This window comes from Miniopterus schreibersii (genome assembly GCF_964146895.1).
Source record: "Miniopterus schreibersii genome assembly, chromosome: 2".
Classification (NCBI taxonomy): Eukaryota; Metazoa; Chordata; class Mammalia; order Chiroptera; family Miniopteridae; genus Miniopterus; species Miniopterus schreibersii.
Genome location: NC_138102.1, coordinates 151779369 through 151795785, shown reverse-complemented (window position 1 = coordinate 151795785; position 16417 = coordinate 151779369). Strand labels below are relative to the sequence as shown.

At 40.9% G+C, this 16417-nt stretch overlaps 1 protein-coding gene across 3 annotated transcripts in view; it reads right to left on the bottom strand.

Annotated features, from left to right (window-relative positions):
• Window positions 1-5967: 5967 nt before the first annotated feature.
• The window catches only part of PKP2 (plakophilin 2), a 73639-nt gene continuing 63189 nt past the window's right edge, over window positions 5968-16417 (bottom strand). For all 3 annotated transcript variants that reach the window (XM_081130820.1, XM_081130821.1, XM_081130822.1), the window contains exons 11-13: window positions 12086-12275; window positions 7503-7590; window positions 5968-7349 (exon numbers count right to left, since the gene is read on the bottom strand). In XM_081130820.1, the coding sequence (XP_080986946.1) occupies window positions 7281-7349; window positions 7503-7590; window positions 12086-12275 (347 nt within the window). In that variant the 3' untranslated portion in view covers window positions 5968-7280. The remainder of the gene's footprint in view (window positions 7350-7502; window positions 7591-12085; window positions 12276-16417) is intronic.

The window sequence follows — 16417 nt, the reverse complement described above, 5'->3', positions numbered from 1 at the left end:
GCGTGGGATGTCTGTTGTGTCTCCCCCTGCTTCCCTGGGCTGCTGACTACGGGTCATCATCCTGTCTGCAGACTAGCAGCACTCCAGGTGGGAATGAAACAAAATGTTCAGGAACTAGTCCTCAATCTATTGAAATCACTGATTTTCCAATTTTCCTGAAAGACTGTTCATGACTAACTCCAGGCTATATCAACATGAACTGGACTAAGAGAAACAAGATGGCGGCGTAGGTAACAGCTGCGCCCGCCGCCTCCCGCAACCACATCAAAATCACAACTAAAATCCAGAACCACCGTCACGCAGAGCCTCCTGAGATCCGGCTGCACAGAAGCCCTGCAACCAGGGACCTGAAGGAGCAATGAGACCGGGAAGAGGGGTGGAGACGCCGGAGGATCGGGGCTGAATCAGAGACGCGCCGCGGGCCCACACCCGGTGCACCGGTTTAAACCCCAGAGGGACATCTTGGCAGAAGGGGTTTCCCAGAGGAGTGAGGGGTCCCAGCCCCACAGCAGCCCCCAGCCCAGGGCTCCAGGGCCGGGAAGAGACGTCCCCACAACTCCAGGCTGTGAAACCAGCGGGGACTGTCGCTCAGGGTCGCGGAGGCTGCGGGAGCCCCAGCAGCAACTCTTAAGGGCCCGGCACGGACTCACTCGGACGCTCCCTCTGAGCCCAGCGCCGGGCAGCAGCTTGGAAGGACCTGGGACACTCGGGGAGGAACTAACCTGCCTGGAATCCGGGCGAGAGCTGGAGGGGTGGCTTCCTCCCAGGCAGAAGGGCTGGCAGAGGCCACTGCTCCTTTGGCGAGTCCTCCCGGCACACAGCCGGCAGGCAGGCACCATATTTGAATTGCCAGCATCTGACTCTCACCTTTGGCCCCGCCCTGGGATTCTCAGAGGCCCCGCCCCTCCCCACCTGCAGCTCATCCAGGCCATTTCCAGGGGCTTTTCCATGCAAGTAGCCTCTCGAGCCTCATGCTTAGGACTTTCCTAAAATCTCTCAAACAAGCAGCAGCAGGCCCCATATGGCTTGATAAGTGGCCCCAGGCCTGGCACTAGCGGCAGCTGCATTGGCTCATAGCTTGGCCTCTCCTGGACACCTCCAAGCCCAGCACAAGTAGCAGCCAACTACGGTTTGCTGTGTAGCTCATGCTGGGTGGCCCTGGGCAAGGCACTGGCACAGGCTGACTTTGCACCTCCTGGGAGGCCCCAGAGACAGTGCACCTGGTGGTCAGACAAGACCACGCTGGATTACAACCCTACCACATCCACGAGTGACACTCAAGAGGCGCACTTGGTAGACACCAAAGCCCCACTGAAGTAAATCCTGCTCCATAGGGGTGTCTCCAGCACAGCAGCTCTTTGGCTGTAGTTGCAGCTGGTCCTCACAGCTGACTGGCCTGGGGGTCAATTCCTCCCAGGGACACCAACAGCAACCAAGGATCAACTGCAACAGGACAGTGCACACAGCCCACACAAGGGAGCACCTAGAAGACCCAGCTCAGGTGACTGGGGAGGCTGAGCCACTGGACCCTACAGGACACCTACTACACAAAGCCACTCTACAAATTCCAGGAGACATAGCAGCTCTACCTAATACATAGAAACAAACACCTGGATGCAGCCAAAATGAGGAGGCAAAGAAACATGTCACAAAGGAAAGAACAGAAGAAATCTCTAGAAGAAGAACTAAATGAAATAGATCTAAGCAAACTAACAGATACAGAGTTCAGAATTTTGTTTATAAGGATGTTTAAGCAGGCTATTAGGGAAATAACTGAGAAAATAGATAACATAATAAAGTACCAATTTGAAATGAAGGCTACGGGAACTGAAATGAAGAATAATTTACATGGAATCAACAGTAGAGTAGAGGATGTTGAGAATCAAATCAGCAATTTGGAACATGAGGAAACAAAAAGACCCAACCAGAAGAGCAAAAAGAAAAAAGAATCCAGAAATATGAAAATAGTATAAGGAGCCTCTGGGACAATTTCAAGAGGCCCAACATTCGTATTATTGGGGTGCCAGAAGGGGAAGAAACAGACCAAGAAATTGAAAACCTACTTGAAAAAATAATTACAGAAAACTTCCCCTACCTGGGGAAAGAAATAGACTTACAAGTCCAGGAAGCACAGAGGGTCCCAAACAAGAGGAACCCAAAGAGGCCCACACCAAGACACATCATAGTTAAAATGCCAAAGGTTAAAGACAAAGAGAGAATCTTAAAAGCAGCAAGAGAAAAGCAATTAATTACCTACAAGGGAGCACCCATATGACTGTCAGCTGATTTCTCAACAGAAACCTTGCAGGCCAGAAGGGAGTGGCAAGAAATATTCAAAGTCATGAAAAACATGGAACTACAACCCAAATTGCTCTACCCAGCAAAGCTCTCATTTAGAATTGAAGGTCAAATAAAGAGCTTCACAGATAAGAAAAAGCTAAAGGAGTTCATCACCACCAGACCAGCACTACAGGAAATGTTGAAGGATCTTCTTCAAGAAGCAGCTAATTAACAAAAGAACCTGACAAATGAAATAGATCCAGAGACATTGACACATGCAACAGATGATCATATTTCAAAGGAAAGAGGCAAGGGGCGTGGAGGGTGGGAAGAGATTAACCAGAGAAGTTATATGCATATATGCATAACCCATGGACACAGTTAATAATGGGGTGAAGTCCTGGGGACGGGGTGGGAGCGAAGTGGAGGAGGTCAATTGGGGGGAAAAATGGGACACCTGTAATACTCTCAACAATAAAGATAAATTAAAAAAAAGAAAAAGATGAACTGGACTAGACTGTGAACCAGATAAACAGATTTCTTCCTCTTTTTTATGGCTCTGATCACTGTTGGTTCAGTGTTTACTACAGAAGCACAGCTTCTTCAAGAGTCATCTAAGGAAAAAAGGGCTTATTGATTCAAACAAAATGTTTGTGACATGCAGCATACTTCTCTATCCCTTCCTGGAGATTTCACAATGCACATGGCATGTTAGGGACTCTGAGAAGTCTTATAATCAAGATCTTTTTGATCTTTGTGTAACTCGGCCCTTCTCAAACTTACTTAAGTGTGGGATATTTCTTTTCACATAACACTTATAAATACCCCCAAAGGACTTGTGTTCTGAGGAACAGACATTCAGAATCACTTCTCCGAGCCATATTTGTTTTCCTCATTACTGCCTGGTGTTCTAAGGGAGGTTCGGGTGTGTGTGTGTAAAATGAGTAGGTGAGGGGACGGTTAGGGCTTTTAACTGAACCAACTGAAAAGAGAAATGCCAAAGAGATGGATTAAAATATAAAAGCAAAGACCCCACCGCCACCAGGAAGTCCACAAAATTTAGTTAACATTTATTGAGGACATACTGTCAGGTACTGTTTTAAGTGCTATATAATTATGAAAACATTACCTCAACAACCCAATGAGGTAACTACTACTTTTATTCCCAGGTAACAGATAAGGAATGCTGAGGCTCAGAGAGGTAAGTGGAGAAGTCACACTCTGAGCTCAGGCTGGCTGGTTCTAGAATCAGTTCTCTTCAACACTGTCAGACTGCCCTCTGAACTCTCCAAAGAGAGAGAAGTCAAAGAGATCCCACATTTCCCCAGCATGGAGACATGAGTCTGTCATTCTTGGTTCCCACAGAACCCCTAGGCATGCCCACACCCGTTCATATAGGCCCTCTGAACTTTCTAGCTATGTGACTTTGGAATGCGACTTAACCTCTCTGTTTCACGTTATTTTCACGTATAAAATTTAAAAAAGAAAAAATACATACCCATGCCCTAGCTGGTTTGGCTCAGTGGTTAGAGTGTTGGCCTTTGGACTGAAGGGTCCTGGGTATGATTTTCGCCAAGGGCACATACCTCCGTTGCAGGCTCAATCCCCGGCCCTGGTCGGGGCACATGTGGAAGGCAACCAATCGATTTTCTCTCTGTTTCCCTTCCACTCTCTCTGAAAAGCAATGGAAAAAATATCCTCAGGTGAGGATTAAAATATGTATGTATATATTTAAAATATACATGTAAGTATATATTTTAAAATATGTATGTAAATATATAGACACACACACACACACACACACACACATACTTCAAAGGATGCCATACGGCATGCTCAATAGGTCCATTGTTGGGCCAGGCTCCCAAAGTCTCCGCCTATTGACCCTGGTCTGTCCACTACTCTGTCAGAATAGCACTCACAATACTGTTCTCCAGGCTAAACACTGACAGATTCTTTAACCGTGTTTTCCAAACTATGGCTTTCAGAATGCTTTCCCTTCTGCTTGTATTTTAAACAGCTCTTATGCCAATGTGCAGCGTTCTGAGCACTCTTTCTTGAATAAATCATGAAAAGAGCTTTCTTTTTTTGTCCTTAAAAGGCTGAATTTCAAAAGAGTTGAAATGGTCAGTACCAATATAAACTAAAATGTTAAAGCTAAAACAGAATTTTATTTTGAAAAAATTGTTTCCTTTGTCATCTATATTTATTCCTTCCCACAACAAACACTTCAATGCAACAGTTACTGAGTCTTAAGATAGGCCAATTACAGGACCATGTTGGGCATTAGTTGAATGAATGATGGCATATTTTTCTCTGTCACTTTAATAAGAACTGAGTCTTTTCTTATACAAGAAGATACTTTAAGGAGGACTTGACCAGATGCCCTCAAAATTTTCTCTTAATCCTCAGATTCTGCGACTTGAGACTTCTGCAATTTTGCTCAGAGTACACATAAACTGAAGTCCTACTCATTCTAATGCAGTAAGTTCATTACACATTATTTAAAGGAAACTTTATAACTATAATATATAAATTATAAATATATATATATATTTCCCATTTCCCTTTTCTTCTAGGAAATTGCTTCTTCAGAGGGTGACTACATTGGTTTTAAAGTGGTTTATCTACTCCTGCTGTTGGTTTTCCCATTCAACATGTTAATCCCGTCTATTTTGTCAGATAATCCTTTAGTTATTCCCATCAGGCATAAATAAATGTTTCCAGTTACAGAAATCCACGGCAGCAATATTCCATATTCCAGAAGACCACAAAGAATTTTTGACAAGGCAGCAGCCCTCCGGAACTCAGCACAAATAGATGCAAAGGCGCCGCTCAGTTTGTCAGTTCCTTTGATGACATGGGCAATGGTCTGGGATACGTGGGAAATAAAAGAGCTTTGTGTGGCCCTGTGAGCAAAACTGATAATAAATCACACAAGGACCTCCCTCAGAGGTGTTCACAGATAGCAAAGTGGTGAGGTTTTTGTAAACAGGGTGACAAAGCAAAACATGGGGATCAAACATAATCTATCGTTCATGGTCACAGACTCCATTTACTAAAATCTAACGACAGCTAATGCATTTGTATGTCTCTCCATTTTTACATGTTTTAATCACTAGCTAGTCCCATCTTTCTTATAGGAAGTGTTTCTTGGTAAAGGATTTAAAATTTTAATTAGGGAAGAAATATAAGGAATTACAAAGTATTAAACTCTTAGTAATTAAAGTTTATAAGGTCAAATCCTCAAGTGTCATGTCAGTCATACCACATATACAAAGATACACAAATCAGACACACAGACACCAATGAAGGAGATGTTATTTTTGTCTCACTTTATGCTGAACTTTATTGAAGGCTCCACTAGCGCCTTAAAAAATACAGAAACTTCTTGAACATACATCAATTATCTGGAGGAATAAAGATAACTCTCCAAGTGCTTATTGTCAAAACTCTGGAAAAAGAGAATTTCTCTCTTCAGTATTTAAAAAATTGGTATCTAAATAATTTCAGTTTAGACTAGGTTAGTAACTTCGGTCTTCTCCATTGAGCTGTTAAAATTGAAAAAATTTCAAGTTCTAAATATAATAAAGGCGTAGGTACACATTCAAATTGAAAATGGGAATTTATTTCCTATTACACTGTTCTGGCCAAAGGGAATTGAAGAATTTTTTCCTTCTTACTGTCTTATAACAAACATTGTCAGATTTTTTTTTTTTTTAAAAAGCAAAATATAACAGAACGGTAGTTGAGAAGACTATTTTTATATGAATGGTATAAACCACGGCCCAGTTAAAATAACACTTAATACAGATTCGCTTTAATAGATGATGTCAACTTTTAAACATAAGTACTTCTCAAATTGCTTCTGGGTGGCCTAGACCCATTTCTCCTCAACATAACTTCATTTTTCTTCTCTAGAGTTTCCTTTACTTAAAGTAATGGCTTGAGGAAGATCAGGAGACTTAGTGGCTCTGTGCTATTTTTTCAATGTTGGGCAAAGTTGGGCTGGTTGATAACGTCACTCATTAAGATGAGCTGTGTTTTCAGAGCCCTGGGCTGGCCCAGCAGCTCCAGAGACCTTGGTTCCTTTTGTAGCTAAAGACAGAGTCCATGTTTCCACCAGCCCATTGCAGTGGCTGAAAAAGTCCAGGAAATAGGTTGCATTGAATGCTACTCTTCAGAAGAGATTTGCATTCAATGCTCCTGTTACAGGTAAAGTATTTCCTTGAGCAAAAAATCTCATTTACTCAGTGTTTAGAGGAAACACTGAATTTCATAGCCATAGTGCCTTTCCCTGTGGAAAAGATTTTAAATCTGTATGTTCACTAACTTCACTCCTTTTTCTTAGAGTTATGCATGCTCTGCAACTTAAACTTACGTCCATTTAAAATCAGAGAAAAAATTCAAGAGGATTAAAGCAAGCACAAAGTAATATAAAAACAAAAACAGTTTCGCCATTAAATTTTCTCCTGGGTAACTTAACAAATATTTATTGTTTCCATTCTGTTTCAACACTGCAGAAAAATATACTTCAATGGTGAAGCAATGTGCACATGAGTGACAGAACATGGAAACCATAAATTACAAATATAAATCAAACTTTAAAATCCTAGTAACACCACCACAGCTTCTTTCCTTCTTCTGTTCACATCCATTCCGCAGGAGTTCACAGTTTGGTTCCAGCGAGCCATGCACCGTAAGCCCTGATCCCAAAGACCCTGTTTGTGGGGGGCAAACAGAGCCTGCTGCCAGCGTCTTCTGGTGGCAAGCCTGTGAAAATCCCTGGAAGACCAGTAAATCATATTCTGATGATTCATTTTCTGGATTCAGGAGACCATGGACTAGAAAAGGGTAAAAACAGGGCATGCTTTTTCTTTTTTTTTTCTTTTTTGAGGTTTCTCAGACTGGGAAGTAAAAAAATAGGTGTTTTCCTTCGGGGTTTTTTTGTGGCTGAGAATGGTGAAGTTGGCATTTCCGAGAGAGCTTTCTTTCTTGGCTCAGTCTTTAAGGGACTGGTAGGCTTTGGAAGTCCGGCTGTTGACAAAGTCCGTCTTCTTGAACTGAGCCTACGGAGTAAGCAACATAAACGTGAATGGCAACGACATTTCCACACACAAAACTGCAGCTCTTAGCAATTTCCCATCATACCCAGCCACACGGGGCTGGGCATCAGGACCAGGCTGTGTTAATTAGGACGCCCACCTTTTGGGCGCTCTTACCTTCTTGTAGGCGTTGTGGAGCTCCGTGTGCGTCCACAGAGAATATAAGAGAACAGAAGCAGCTTTGCTTGCTTTGTTGGAGGCATAGCTGAAAGAAAGGGACATCGCGAGATCGGTGAGAATGCCTAAGGCTCCTGGAGGAGGTGACTGCTGGTCTGTAAATCTCTAAGCGCTGTTACTCAGTAGCCATCCATTAAGTAGGGCTACTCCAATGACAAGGGAATTAAATGGTAAGCTTTGCAGGCCAGGGACCACTTCTTAGAAATTATTTTGGATAGGTCTTTTAAAACCTCTAACACAGAGCTAACATAGTTTATAGAGCAAACTTTTTTTTAAATCCTCACCCAAAGGTATTTTCTCCATTGCTTTTCAGAGAGAGTGGAAGGAGAGAGAGGAGAGAGAGAGAGAGAGAGAGAGAGAGAGAGAAACATCAGTGTGAGAGACACATGGATTGGCTACCTCCCACACGTGCCTCGACCAGGGCCAGGGATCGAGCCTGCAACTGAGGAACGTACCCTTGGCCGGAATTGAACCTGGGACCCTTCTGTCCATGGGGCTGATGCTCTAACCACTGAGCAAACTGGCTAGGACTATAGAGCAAATTCTTTATATTTACAAGGAATATGTTACAAATCCTTGAATTTATAGAATACAACTTATATTTGTATATTTACATTATTTATAGAATATATTTGTATGTTTATAATGTGTGTGCATATATACTATATTATATATGTGTGTGTGTGTGTGTGTGTGTGTGTATATATATATGTATATTATAGTGCAAATTCAGGGAAGTATGATTGAAAAATATATATCCCTCTCTTAGAGTGAGTGACCCTATAAAGGTAGGAGTAATTTTTTCAAGTTAATAAAATAAATTCTTGTTGGAACATTTGTTAAAATAGCTTCAAAGTGTCTTTGTTCTTGTGCAGAGCAAATGTAAAATGTGTTCCTGTTTTAAATCCAAGCTCCCACTGAATTTGACACTGTATTTAGTTTTTGATGTTCTGCTTTTAAATTTGTCCTAAATTTCCTGTTTCTGGCAGGGAGAAAATACTTCCTTTGATCTCTTTCTCTTATATCACCTGAATGACCATGTGGCTGTATTTTTTCTTTTAATGAAGAAATGTATCTTTCATTTTTCCTATCACAGGAGTTTGTAAACCTGCAACCAAGGAGAGACAATGCAAAGCTTTATGGAGAATCGCATGTTGGGTTCATCACTCATCAACCTGGCAGAGGGTGAGACAAATCAGTGCCCTACAGATTTTTTTAGTTACCTCATGGACATCTCCGAGTAGATCCTTTATAACCAAGATAACTAATCCATGAAAGCTATGGTTCTCTAATATTTAAAATTGGAAAAGTTCAACAGTAACTGAAGGAGAACAGGCTACGCCACCCCAAAACATTGCCTCTCTGGCATCAGGATTATTTTAGGCTGATTATTTTTAAGAGACAGTAGACATAGGGAAAGCTCTGAAAAGTGAGTGGAAGTGACCCTTTGGTAAGAGACATTTATAAGGGAAATCTCCATTTGTAAGCAGGGTCTCCCTCTCTGTACAGGAAAGTGAACAATGAATAAATCTTTAGAAACTTTTATCAATGGAGAAGGCGAGGAATTAAATCTGCATAACAACCTTTGTTTACTGTGCTTTTCCTGGGAATCCCCCTAAACTGACCTCCCCTCAGCCCAAACATCTTTTGTCTTTAGCTGGAGGTGTTATTTAAAGGGGTAGCTTGGGCTATTTAGAAGAGTTATGCAGTTTTCCTGGGTCTCTCCCATGTATACTGGAGATCTTCATGTTATAAAGCTTCTGTTTGTTTTGTTAACCTGTCATTTTTATTGCAGGAGTGTCTCAGCTAAAAACTTAGAAGGGTGTTATATTTAAAAAGTTTGTTTATAAGTTGGTTGTTGGCACTCGGGAATTCGTGTATTCAAAGACAAAATGCTGTAAATGATAACTGGTCCCCAGGCTAGCCCATGTGAAAGGATTTCAACCTCGAATGAAGTCAGAGGATAAGAAATAGAGAATGTCATGTATGCCCCCTCAGAAGAACAGAATTTATGACCTGAGAGGCCAATTCTCTGTAAATGTTTGATTAAAGAAGACCCAGACTCCCTGGGACCTTGCTGCAGCATGGGTTACCAGAACTGCAATTTCTCTGCTATTCACGAAAGAACTCAAATTCTGGTTAATTTGAGCTTGCCTCTGTTAACGTCTTCATTTAGGTTGACAACCATAAATTATAGGTCGGCTATACAGCACTCTAGCAAGGAGCATCAGGCACAGCCCATAGACATTTTTGACATTTTTCTGTTTTTGTTTTTAAACTGGGCATGTGATGGCTGGCTCACAAATGAACACTCAGGGCAACAAATTGTCACAGAGTAGTATATCCGTATGTTGCTAAACTACAGAAGTTTCCAAAAGTGATGGTGTTAGCATAGGTAGTTAACTAGCTGTTAATAGAGAGACGGGGCAAAGGGAATCAGACATTGAGCTTAATAAACCAGGGAGCTGAATCAGTATTAAACTTAAACTGGGGAGCTGAGTCAGATAAGGGCCTGCTTCACTAGGAAGTTTCAGCATTCCACTAAGCTTTACTTACTAGGAAGCCACAGCATTTGCAGACTCATTTACACACTGCAGGGGACTGCAGAGGAAAATCTCCCAGGGGTGCTGCCCGCCTGTACTGGACTATTGGATTATCTGGCTTACTGGAGGGAGGCGGGAGGGAAATTCCTCTGCTGGGCACATGCCAGCAGAAACCAGATGATGCACAGACCTTTTGGACACGGGCCATAGAAGTCCGCATGGCACGGGGGGGAGGTGCTTCTACTTTGAGGCATGTGCAGTAAAGGAAAATGGGGACAAAGGGGCAGGACCTACCCTGGGAAAAGAATCAGATTGAATAGGGGGCACAAAACCCCACAGGTCCAGGAAAGGGACTGGTTACGGGGAGGGCCCAACGGCAACAGGGAGAAATCGGGAAGTGGGTTGGATGGTTTCAATGACACCTTGGTCCTTACAGAGAGCCAAGAAAATATATGGAGGGTTATCAGAAGTTTCAAGGAAGTTGCTACTTGAGCCTGCCTGTCCTCTACATCCTCGAGGGTGTATTATTTCCCTTCACCCCAATAAAAATCTTACCACTACATTTAAACTTCTCCATGCATGAGCCCTTTGAAATTCCTTTCTCGAGACACTGCCAAAGAGCCCACTTTCACCAGCAACAATAGTGTATTCCAATGTGCTCGTTATGTCTGAATACTCAAATAATTAAAATCAGATGATCTTATGGAGATTTGCTTAGAAGTCTGGATGACTACTCCAAACAGTCATTTCTGTGTTGCGGCAATAATTTATTGTTTCCACAAAGACAGAGCAACTGCTATCTGCCAGGCTCTGGGGACAGGTGAATATTCCTTGCTCTTGGGGAACTGACCTAACCAGTGCTCCCTTTCGTCCTGTGACTCTGAATGGGGCCTTCCCTTCCGTGAGTTTTATCAGAGGGGGGGCTGTAGAGCACAGGGGTTTACCCTGGGTGGGGCTGCGGTAGAGGCCATGTGTGATCATCCCAGGATACCACAGACCCCTGTGCTCACCCCTGTGTGGCCAGACACATATCTGTCCATCACAGGTGAAGTCTGTTTGCTTTGCAACTCATTAGAACTGGGCTATAATATGTCTTTCTTTTTTGTTAATTTACAAAAGTAACTTTTATTTAACAAGTCAAACAATTCAGAATTGTATAGAGAGAAAAGTAATAATCTTCATGCCTCTTTCAGACCCCATCACTCTAAATTAAGTAATAGTAATTATTTGGTTACACAAGGTTTTTCATGCTCTTCCTCCCTTGTAATTTTTTTTATTATTATTTTTAATCCTCACCTGAGGATATGTTTTTGATTTTTTTAGAGAGGAAGGGAGAAAGAGAGAGAAACATCCATGTGAGAGAGAAACATCGATCGGCTGCCTCCCAAATGTGCCCTGACAAGGGATCAAACCCACAACCGAGGTACATGCCGTGACTGAGAATCGAACCCGCAGCCTTTTGGTGCATGGGACGATGCTACCAACAACCAAGCCACCCAGCCGGGGCTCTTCCTCCTTTTAAATGAGGGAAATTCAAAGACAGAATCCAGGATGTGGGATGACTGATGTACAAGGTGTGTCCATTAGACTCCCTATTCTCAAAAGGGAACAAGGTGTGGAAAGAGACGTGACCGAGAAAACTGAGAAAGCAAGAATCGATTATGCTGCCTCCCACCTCTTGTGTTATCACTGCTTCTTAGCCACCTGGGCCAGCCCTGGCTCCACAGATGTAAGTGAGGAAAAGAGTATTCCCTGTCCAGAGGACTCCCTCTCTCCTACATCCTACTGTTCTTAAATCACAGTTGTAGTTCTGGGAAACAAATTAACTCATTAGGTCAATAAAATGCTGGAAGCTATGGAGTTTGACTATCTCTGAATACTGCCCATGGTCCTCAGTGGCAATGTTTACAACTAGGTTTACAGATGGGAGTGGTGGTGGGGAAGGGGAGCCAGCCGATGGGCAGATGCTGAAGGACTTACTTGTCGCCTGCACTGATAGTCATAATTTTCTGCAGGCCTCCGGTGTTTAGAAGATCCCGGGCATTCTGGTAACTATTCTGGATTATGTTGTTCAACGTGTAACAGGCAGAGGCTGTAGTTTCAATGAGAAGATCAGTACTTGGAACTGTGTCAGGAATTATGGAAACCAAATCAGGTAGAGTTTCTTTGGCTAGAAAATGAAAGAAAAAGAACACTTGATTAAAAAGACTGTTTCTTAATAGCAAAATCCCTATATGTTTTGGTTAAAGAACATTTTAAAAAGGAAACACAAGTGTTTAATAAGCATATAGAAAGATGTAGCCTCTCTAATACTTGTTTCTTTTTTTTTAACACACCCAAGGATATGTTTTTATTGATTTAGAGAGGGAGAAGCAGGGGGGAAAGAGAGAAACATCAATGTGAGAGAAATATCAATCATTTGCTCCTGACCGGGAATCAAACCCAAAACCAACTGAGTCATTCTGGCCAGAGTTCTAATACTCGAATTTTAAAAGGATTTTTAAAAAGATGATGCTCTGCTCAATACACTGGTAATCTTTTCAGAAAGCAATTTGATAGAAATATCAAGAATTTAAAAAATTTTCACATTCTTTGATTCGGTAATTATACTCCTGGGAATTCATCCTAAGGACATCACTTTAAAAATGTTAAAAGCTTTACGCAGAGATCTTTATTATAGTATTATATAGAACTGAAAACTTATAATAAGCCTAAATATCCCAATAATAGAATATAATTAAATAAAATACATCTGCAAAGAATTTTATGCATCACAAAACATATCCATGAGGCATGCAAATAACGGAAATATTTATATTAATATTCTATGTGAAAAATCTGTATGCTTATTTATATAAAGAATATGTAATATAACATTAGGAAAGAAAATACACATAAGCAACATTGGAAGAAATACATGAAAATATTAAGTTGTTTTTCTATAACAGTATTGACAGTGACCTAAACATATTTTTTAAAAAATTATCTGTACTGCCCAGAGTTTCTTTAATGCACAAATAATATTATTTAAAAAAAAGACAGATTATTTTAAATTTATTTTTTTACTAAGTATGTAAGTTCTTGGTAACGGTTTTAGTTTGGCTTCTTTTGTAGTAACAAGAGAGGTATTAATAGTTGATGATTTCATCATAACTTGCCTTATGCGGTATGTTTTGAGCAGTATGAATTTGTACTTGATTTTTTACATGTTTTCACATGTTTTCTTCTTTTTCTCTAACTACTTTGGACTCTCTTTAGTAGACACGGAGCATGTTTCTCTTGCTTTTGTTGCTCCTCACAGCTCTTTAATACAGTGTTGTGTTTATTGTAATTGTACAACAAATACTTCTGTTTAATTTTATTATTTTTTCATGAGTTTATGTGGTGCCTGGAACCGTACTTCCCTCTGTATGATTCTGCATTGTGACTGGTTATGTGACTATCTGAACTCCAAATGTGGCTACGGGTCCACTGAAGGTAATTACCATGTTCATTTCCAGACTTTCAGCACTGACCACCATGCCTATAGCAGAGAGGTCCTCAAAAAAAGGGACAGAGCAGCATGTAAGCCTTTGATAAGTCCTGGACCCGATGGACAGGAAAGACAGCTTCTGCTCAAAGGCCGGAACACTTTCTTCTTGACTGTGTTTAGGCATCACAACAGAGTGTTAAGAGCTTAGATCTCAACCTCTGAAGCCACACTTCTTTAGTTTAGATCTCAATCTCTGAAGCCATACTTCTTTAGTTTTGGTCTTGTCTCTGCCACTTAATGGCTGTGTGGTCTTGGCAAGCTACTTAACCTCTCGATGCCTGATTTTTTCTAATTTGTAACATGGGATAACAATAGTTATCTACTCCACAGGGTTGTTTTGAGGGATTAAATGACTTAATATGTGTTACTGTATCATAGTACTCTGTGCATAGTAAGGTCTCAATAGAGATGAAGTATTATCAGAAGGCTTCCTCTTTTTAACAAGTTAAACCACAGAAGTAAAGGCCTTGAGAACATAAATTTTCCTTTCACCGAATTTAGGTTGAAAACATAAAAATAAGTCTGCGACAATCACAACCAATCTCTTTGCAGGGTGCAGTAATGGCTGCTGAGCCCGGGCTGCCCACACTGAGAACAATTACTGATGAGAGAGAGCCCCACCTCTCCCCACTCATCACCTCCAGCAAGAATGTCCACTTCTGTACATCAATTTTAAGGTTGAAATGTAGGGTGATGTCTCAGGAGGAGCGAGAATCAGAGAAGACAGTCTTTAACGTTTTGTATCACATTTGTTTTTCTTAGAAAAGCAGTATAACTGTTAATACATCGACAAAACTTAACACTTCAATGTAGAAAGGCAGGATCTCTCGGTATTTCTCTTTCTCTCCCTCTCTCTCTGTGTGTATGTGTGTGTGTGTATACACACATAAACAAGGCGGGGCAAATGCAGATTTGCAGTTGTATGTGAAAGTTTATTCTTATGTTATAATTTATTAATTATTGTATCATTTTCCATATGAACAACTATAAACCTGCTTTTGCCCCACCCTGTACACACACACACACACACACACACACACAGTGGGCCTCCATAAATACATTCACTTTGAGATAATTAAAATTGGATCTTTAATACCAAAATATAAAATTAAAGGCCTTATCATGATATAGGAAGGTTATAGCTCAATGTCATATTGCTGAGAGAGATTTCATTTAATGGCTAAAACTCAATGCCTTAAAAAGCCAATACACTAGTTGGATGTTTGAAGACATCTGTAACAATGAATGAATGTGAATTGAGACTCTAGAAATGTATCCCGATACTTCCTGTTGCTTGCACATACCACACATTATGCTCCCTGACCCTGGGAAAACACTTAAGTACTGATTATCAGTCTCCCCCGTCTGGAGCAGTTAAATGATGAGCCCCAGTGACCTGGTGGCAGAGGAGCATTGTAGGATGCAGATCCGTGTCCTCCACAGGAGGTCTATGACTGTCACTGTACTAAGTTGCCTATCTTCACATTTTTAAGAAAATATAAGTTTTAAATTTATTTCTGTAAATCTCAGTAAAATGTGATGATTGTATTCCAGGTCAGCACATGGGAAGTTTTACCTGGCCTAGAAATCTCTCATGAGAAACACAAAACGTGCATTTCAAACTGGTTTTCATTTATTCCTGGCTATTAATACTCTGAACCAAGATGGGTCCTTTTACTCAAATTATATATTTGATCTAAAGCCAATTTAAAATTTAGAAACTCTATTTATCTTGCTGAAGCCTCGTCTCACTGTTGCCCTGAAAATGAGGGGCGTTTATTGTGAAGTCATCTTCCATAAACTGTGGCTCTACAGCTTCATCTCCCCAGCAGCTGAGGACCGAAGCCCGGGAGGCACATGCATAATGTGTGGAGGGCGGTTATTCTCATCGGCAGGGTTTTAAAGACAGAGTCAACATTTTATTTGGGAAAAGAAAAAGAAGTCAAAGGGTAATACACCCGATTGAAGTGGAGCACAAAAGTCCTCAGAAGACAATGGGGAGAACGCTTCCATAATTCTGAGAGTGCCGAGGGCAAGGTTTCCTTTAGATCCGCTGAAAAATTTCCAGGCCCTCTTTATACTCATAATGGGCATGAAACCACCTGTCCAGTGTTGCGCTGCCTGCTGTCTTTGGAAATGACATTATTAAAACATAACCACAGACTTCAATACCTCTCATGCTGTGTGTGTGTGTAATTTCAGAATAATACAATCCATTTAAAAAAACTCACAAAAATGTATTTATAATTTAGTGAAATGACTAATTTATGGAGCATTAGGAAGCATAAACAATTCTAACATTATTGTCTCATTTTATAGTTTTTGACTTGATTCTGTTGTCAGATATTTCTAGGTATAAAGCAAATAAATGAAGAATTGTTACATGATAGTGTAACACAGTTATTATCTTTGTCAATAATACAGACTCAAAAAAAGGAGCAAATAGCTTTCATTGTATTTGTTCTAAAACCATCTGCGATGAATTGGCACTTTTGTCTTTTTTATTTTAATGAATATCTGTTCATCCAGAAGAGTGGTGCTCACATAGGCCTCACAGAGAACACTCTGCAAGACAGCAACACGAATTAAAAAGACTTCATTGGATGGCACAGCCAAGGGCTGAAAAATATCAACTATATTACTTATCTTGTTAATTATTAGTATGGCCTAGAATTTCTCTTCTGCAGTAATTTAAAAAAATGTTGGATATGAAGAAAAGTCCTATTTGAGACCCTGTGAGAAAGCCTACCCTTGATGCCTAGGTGCACAAGAGTCAGGTC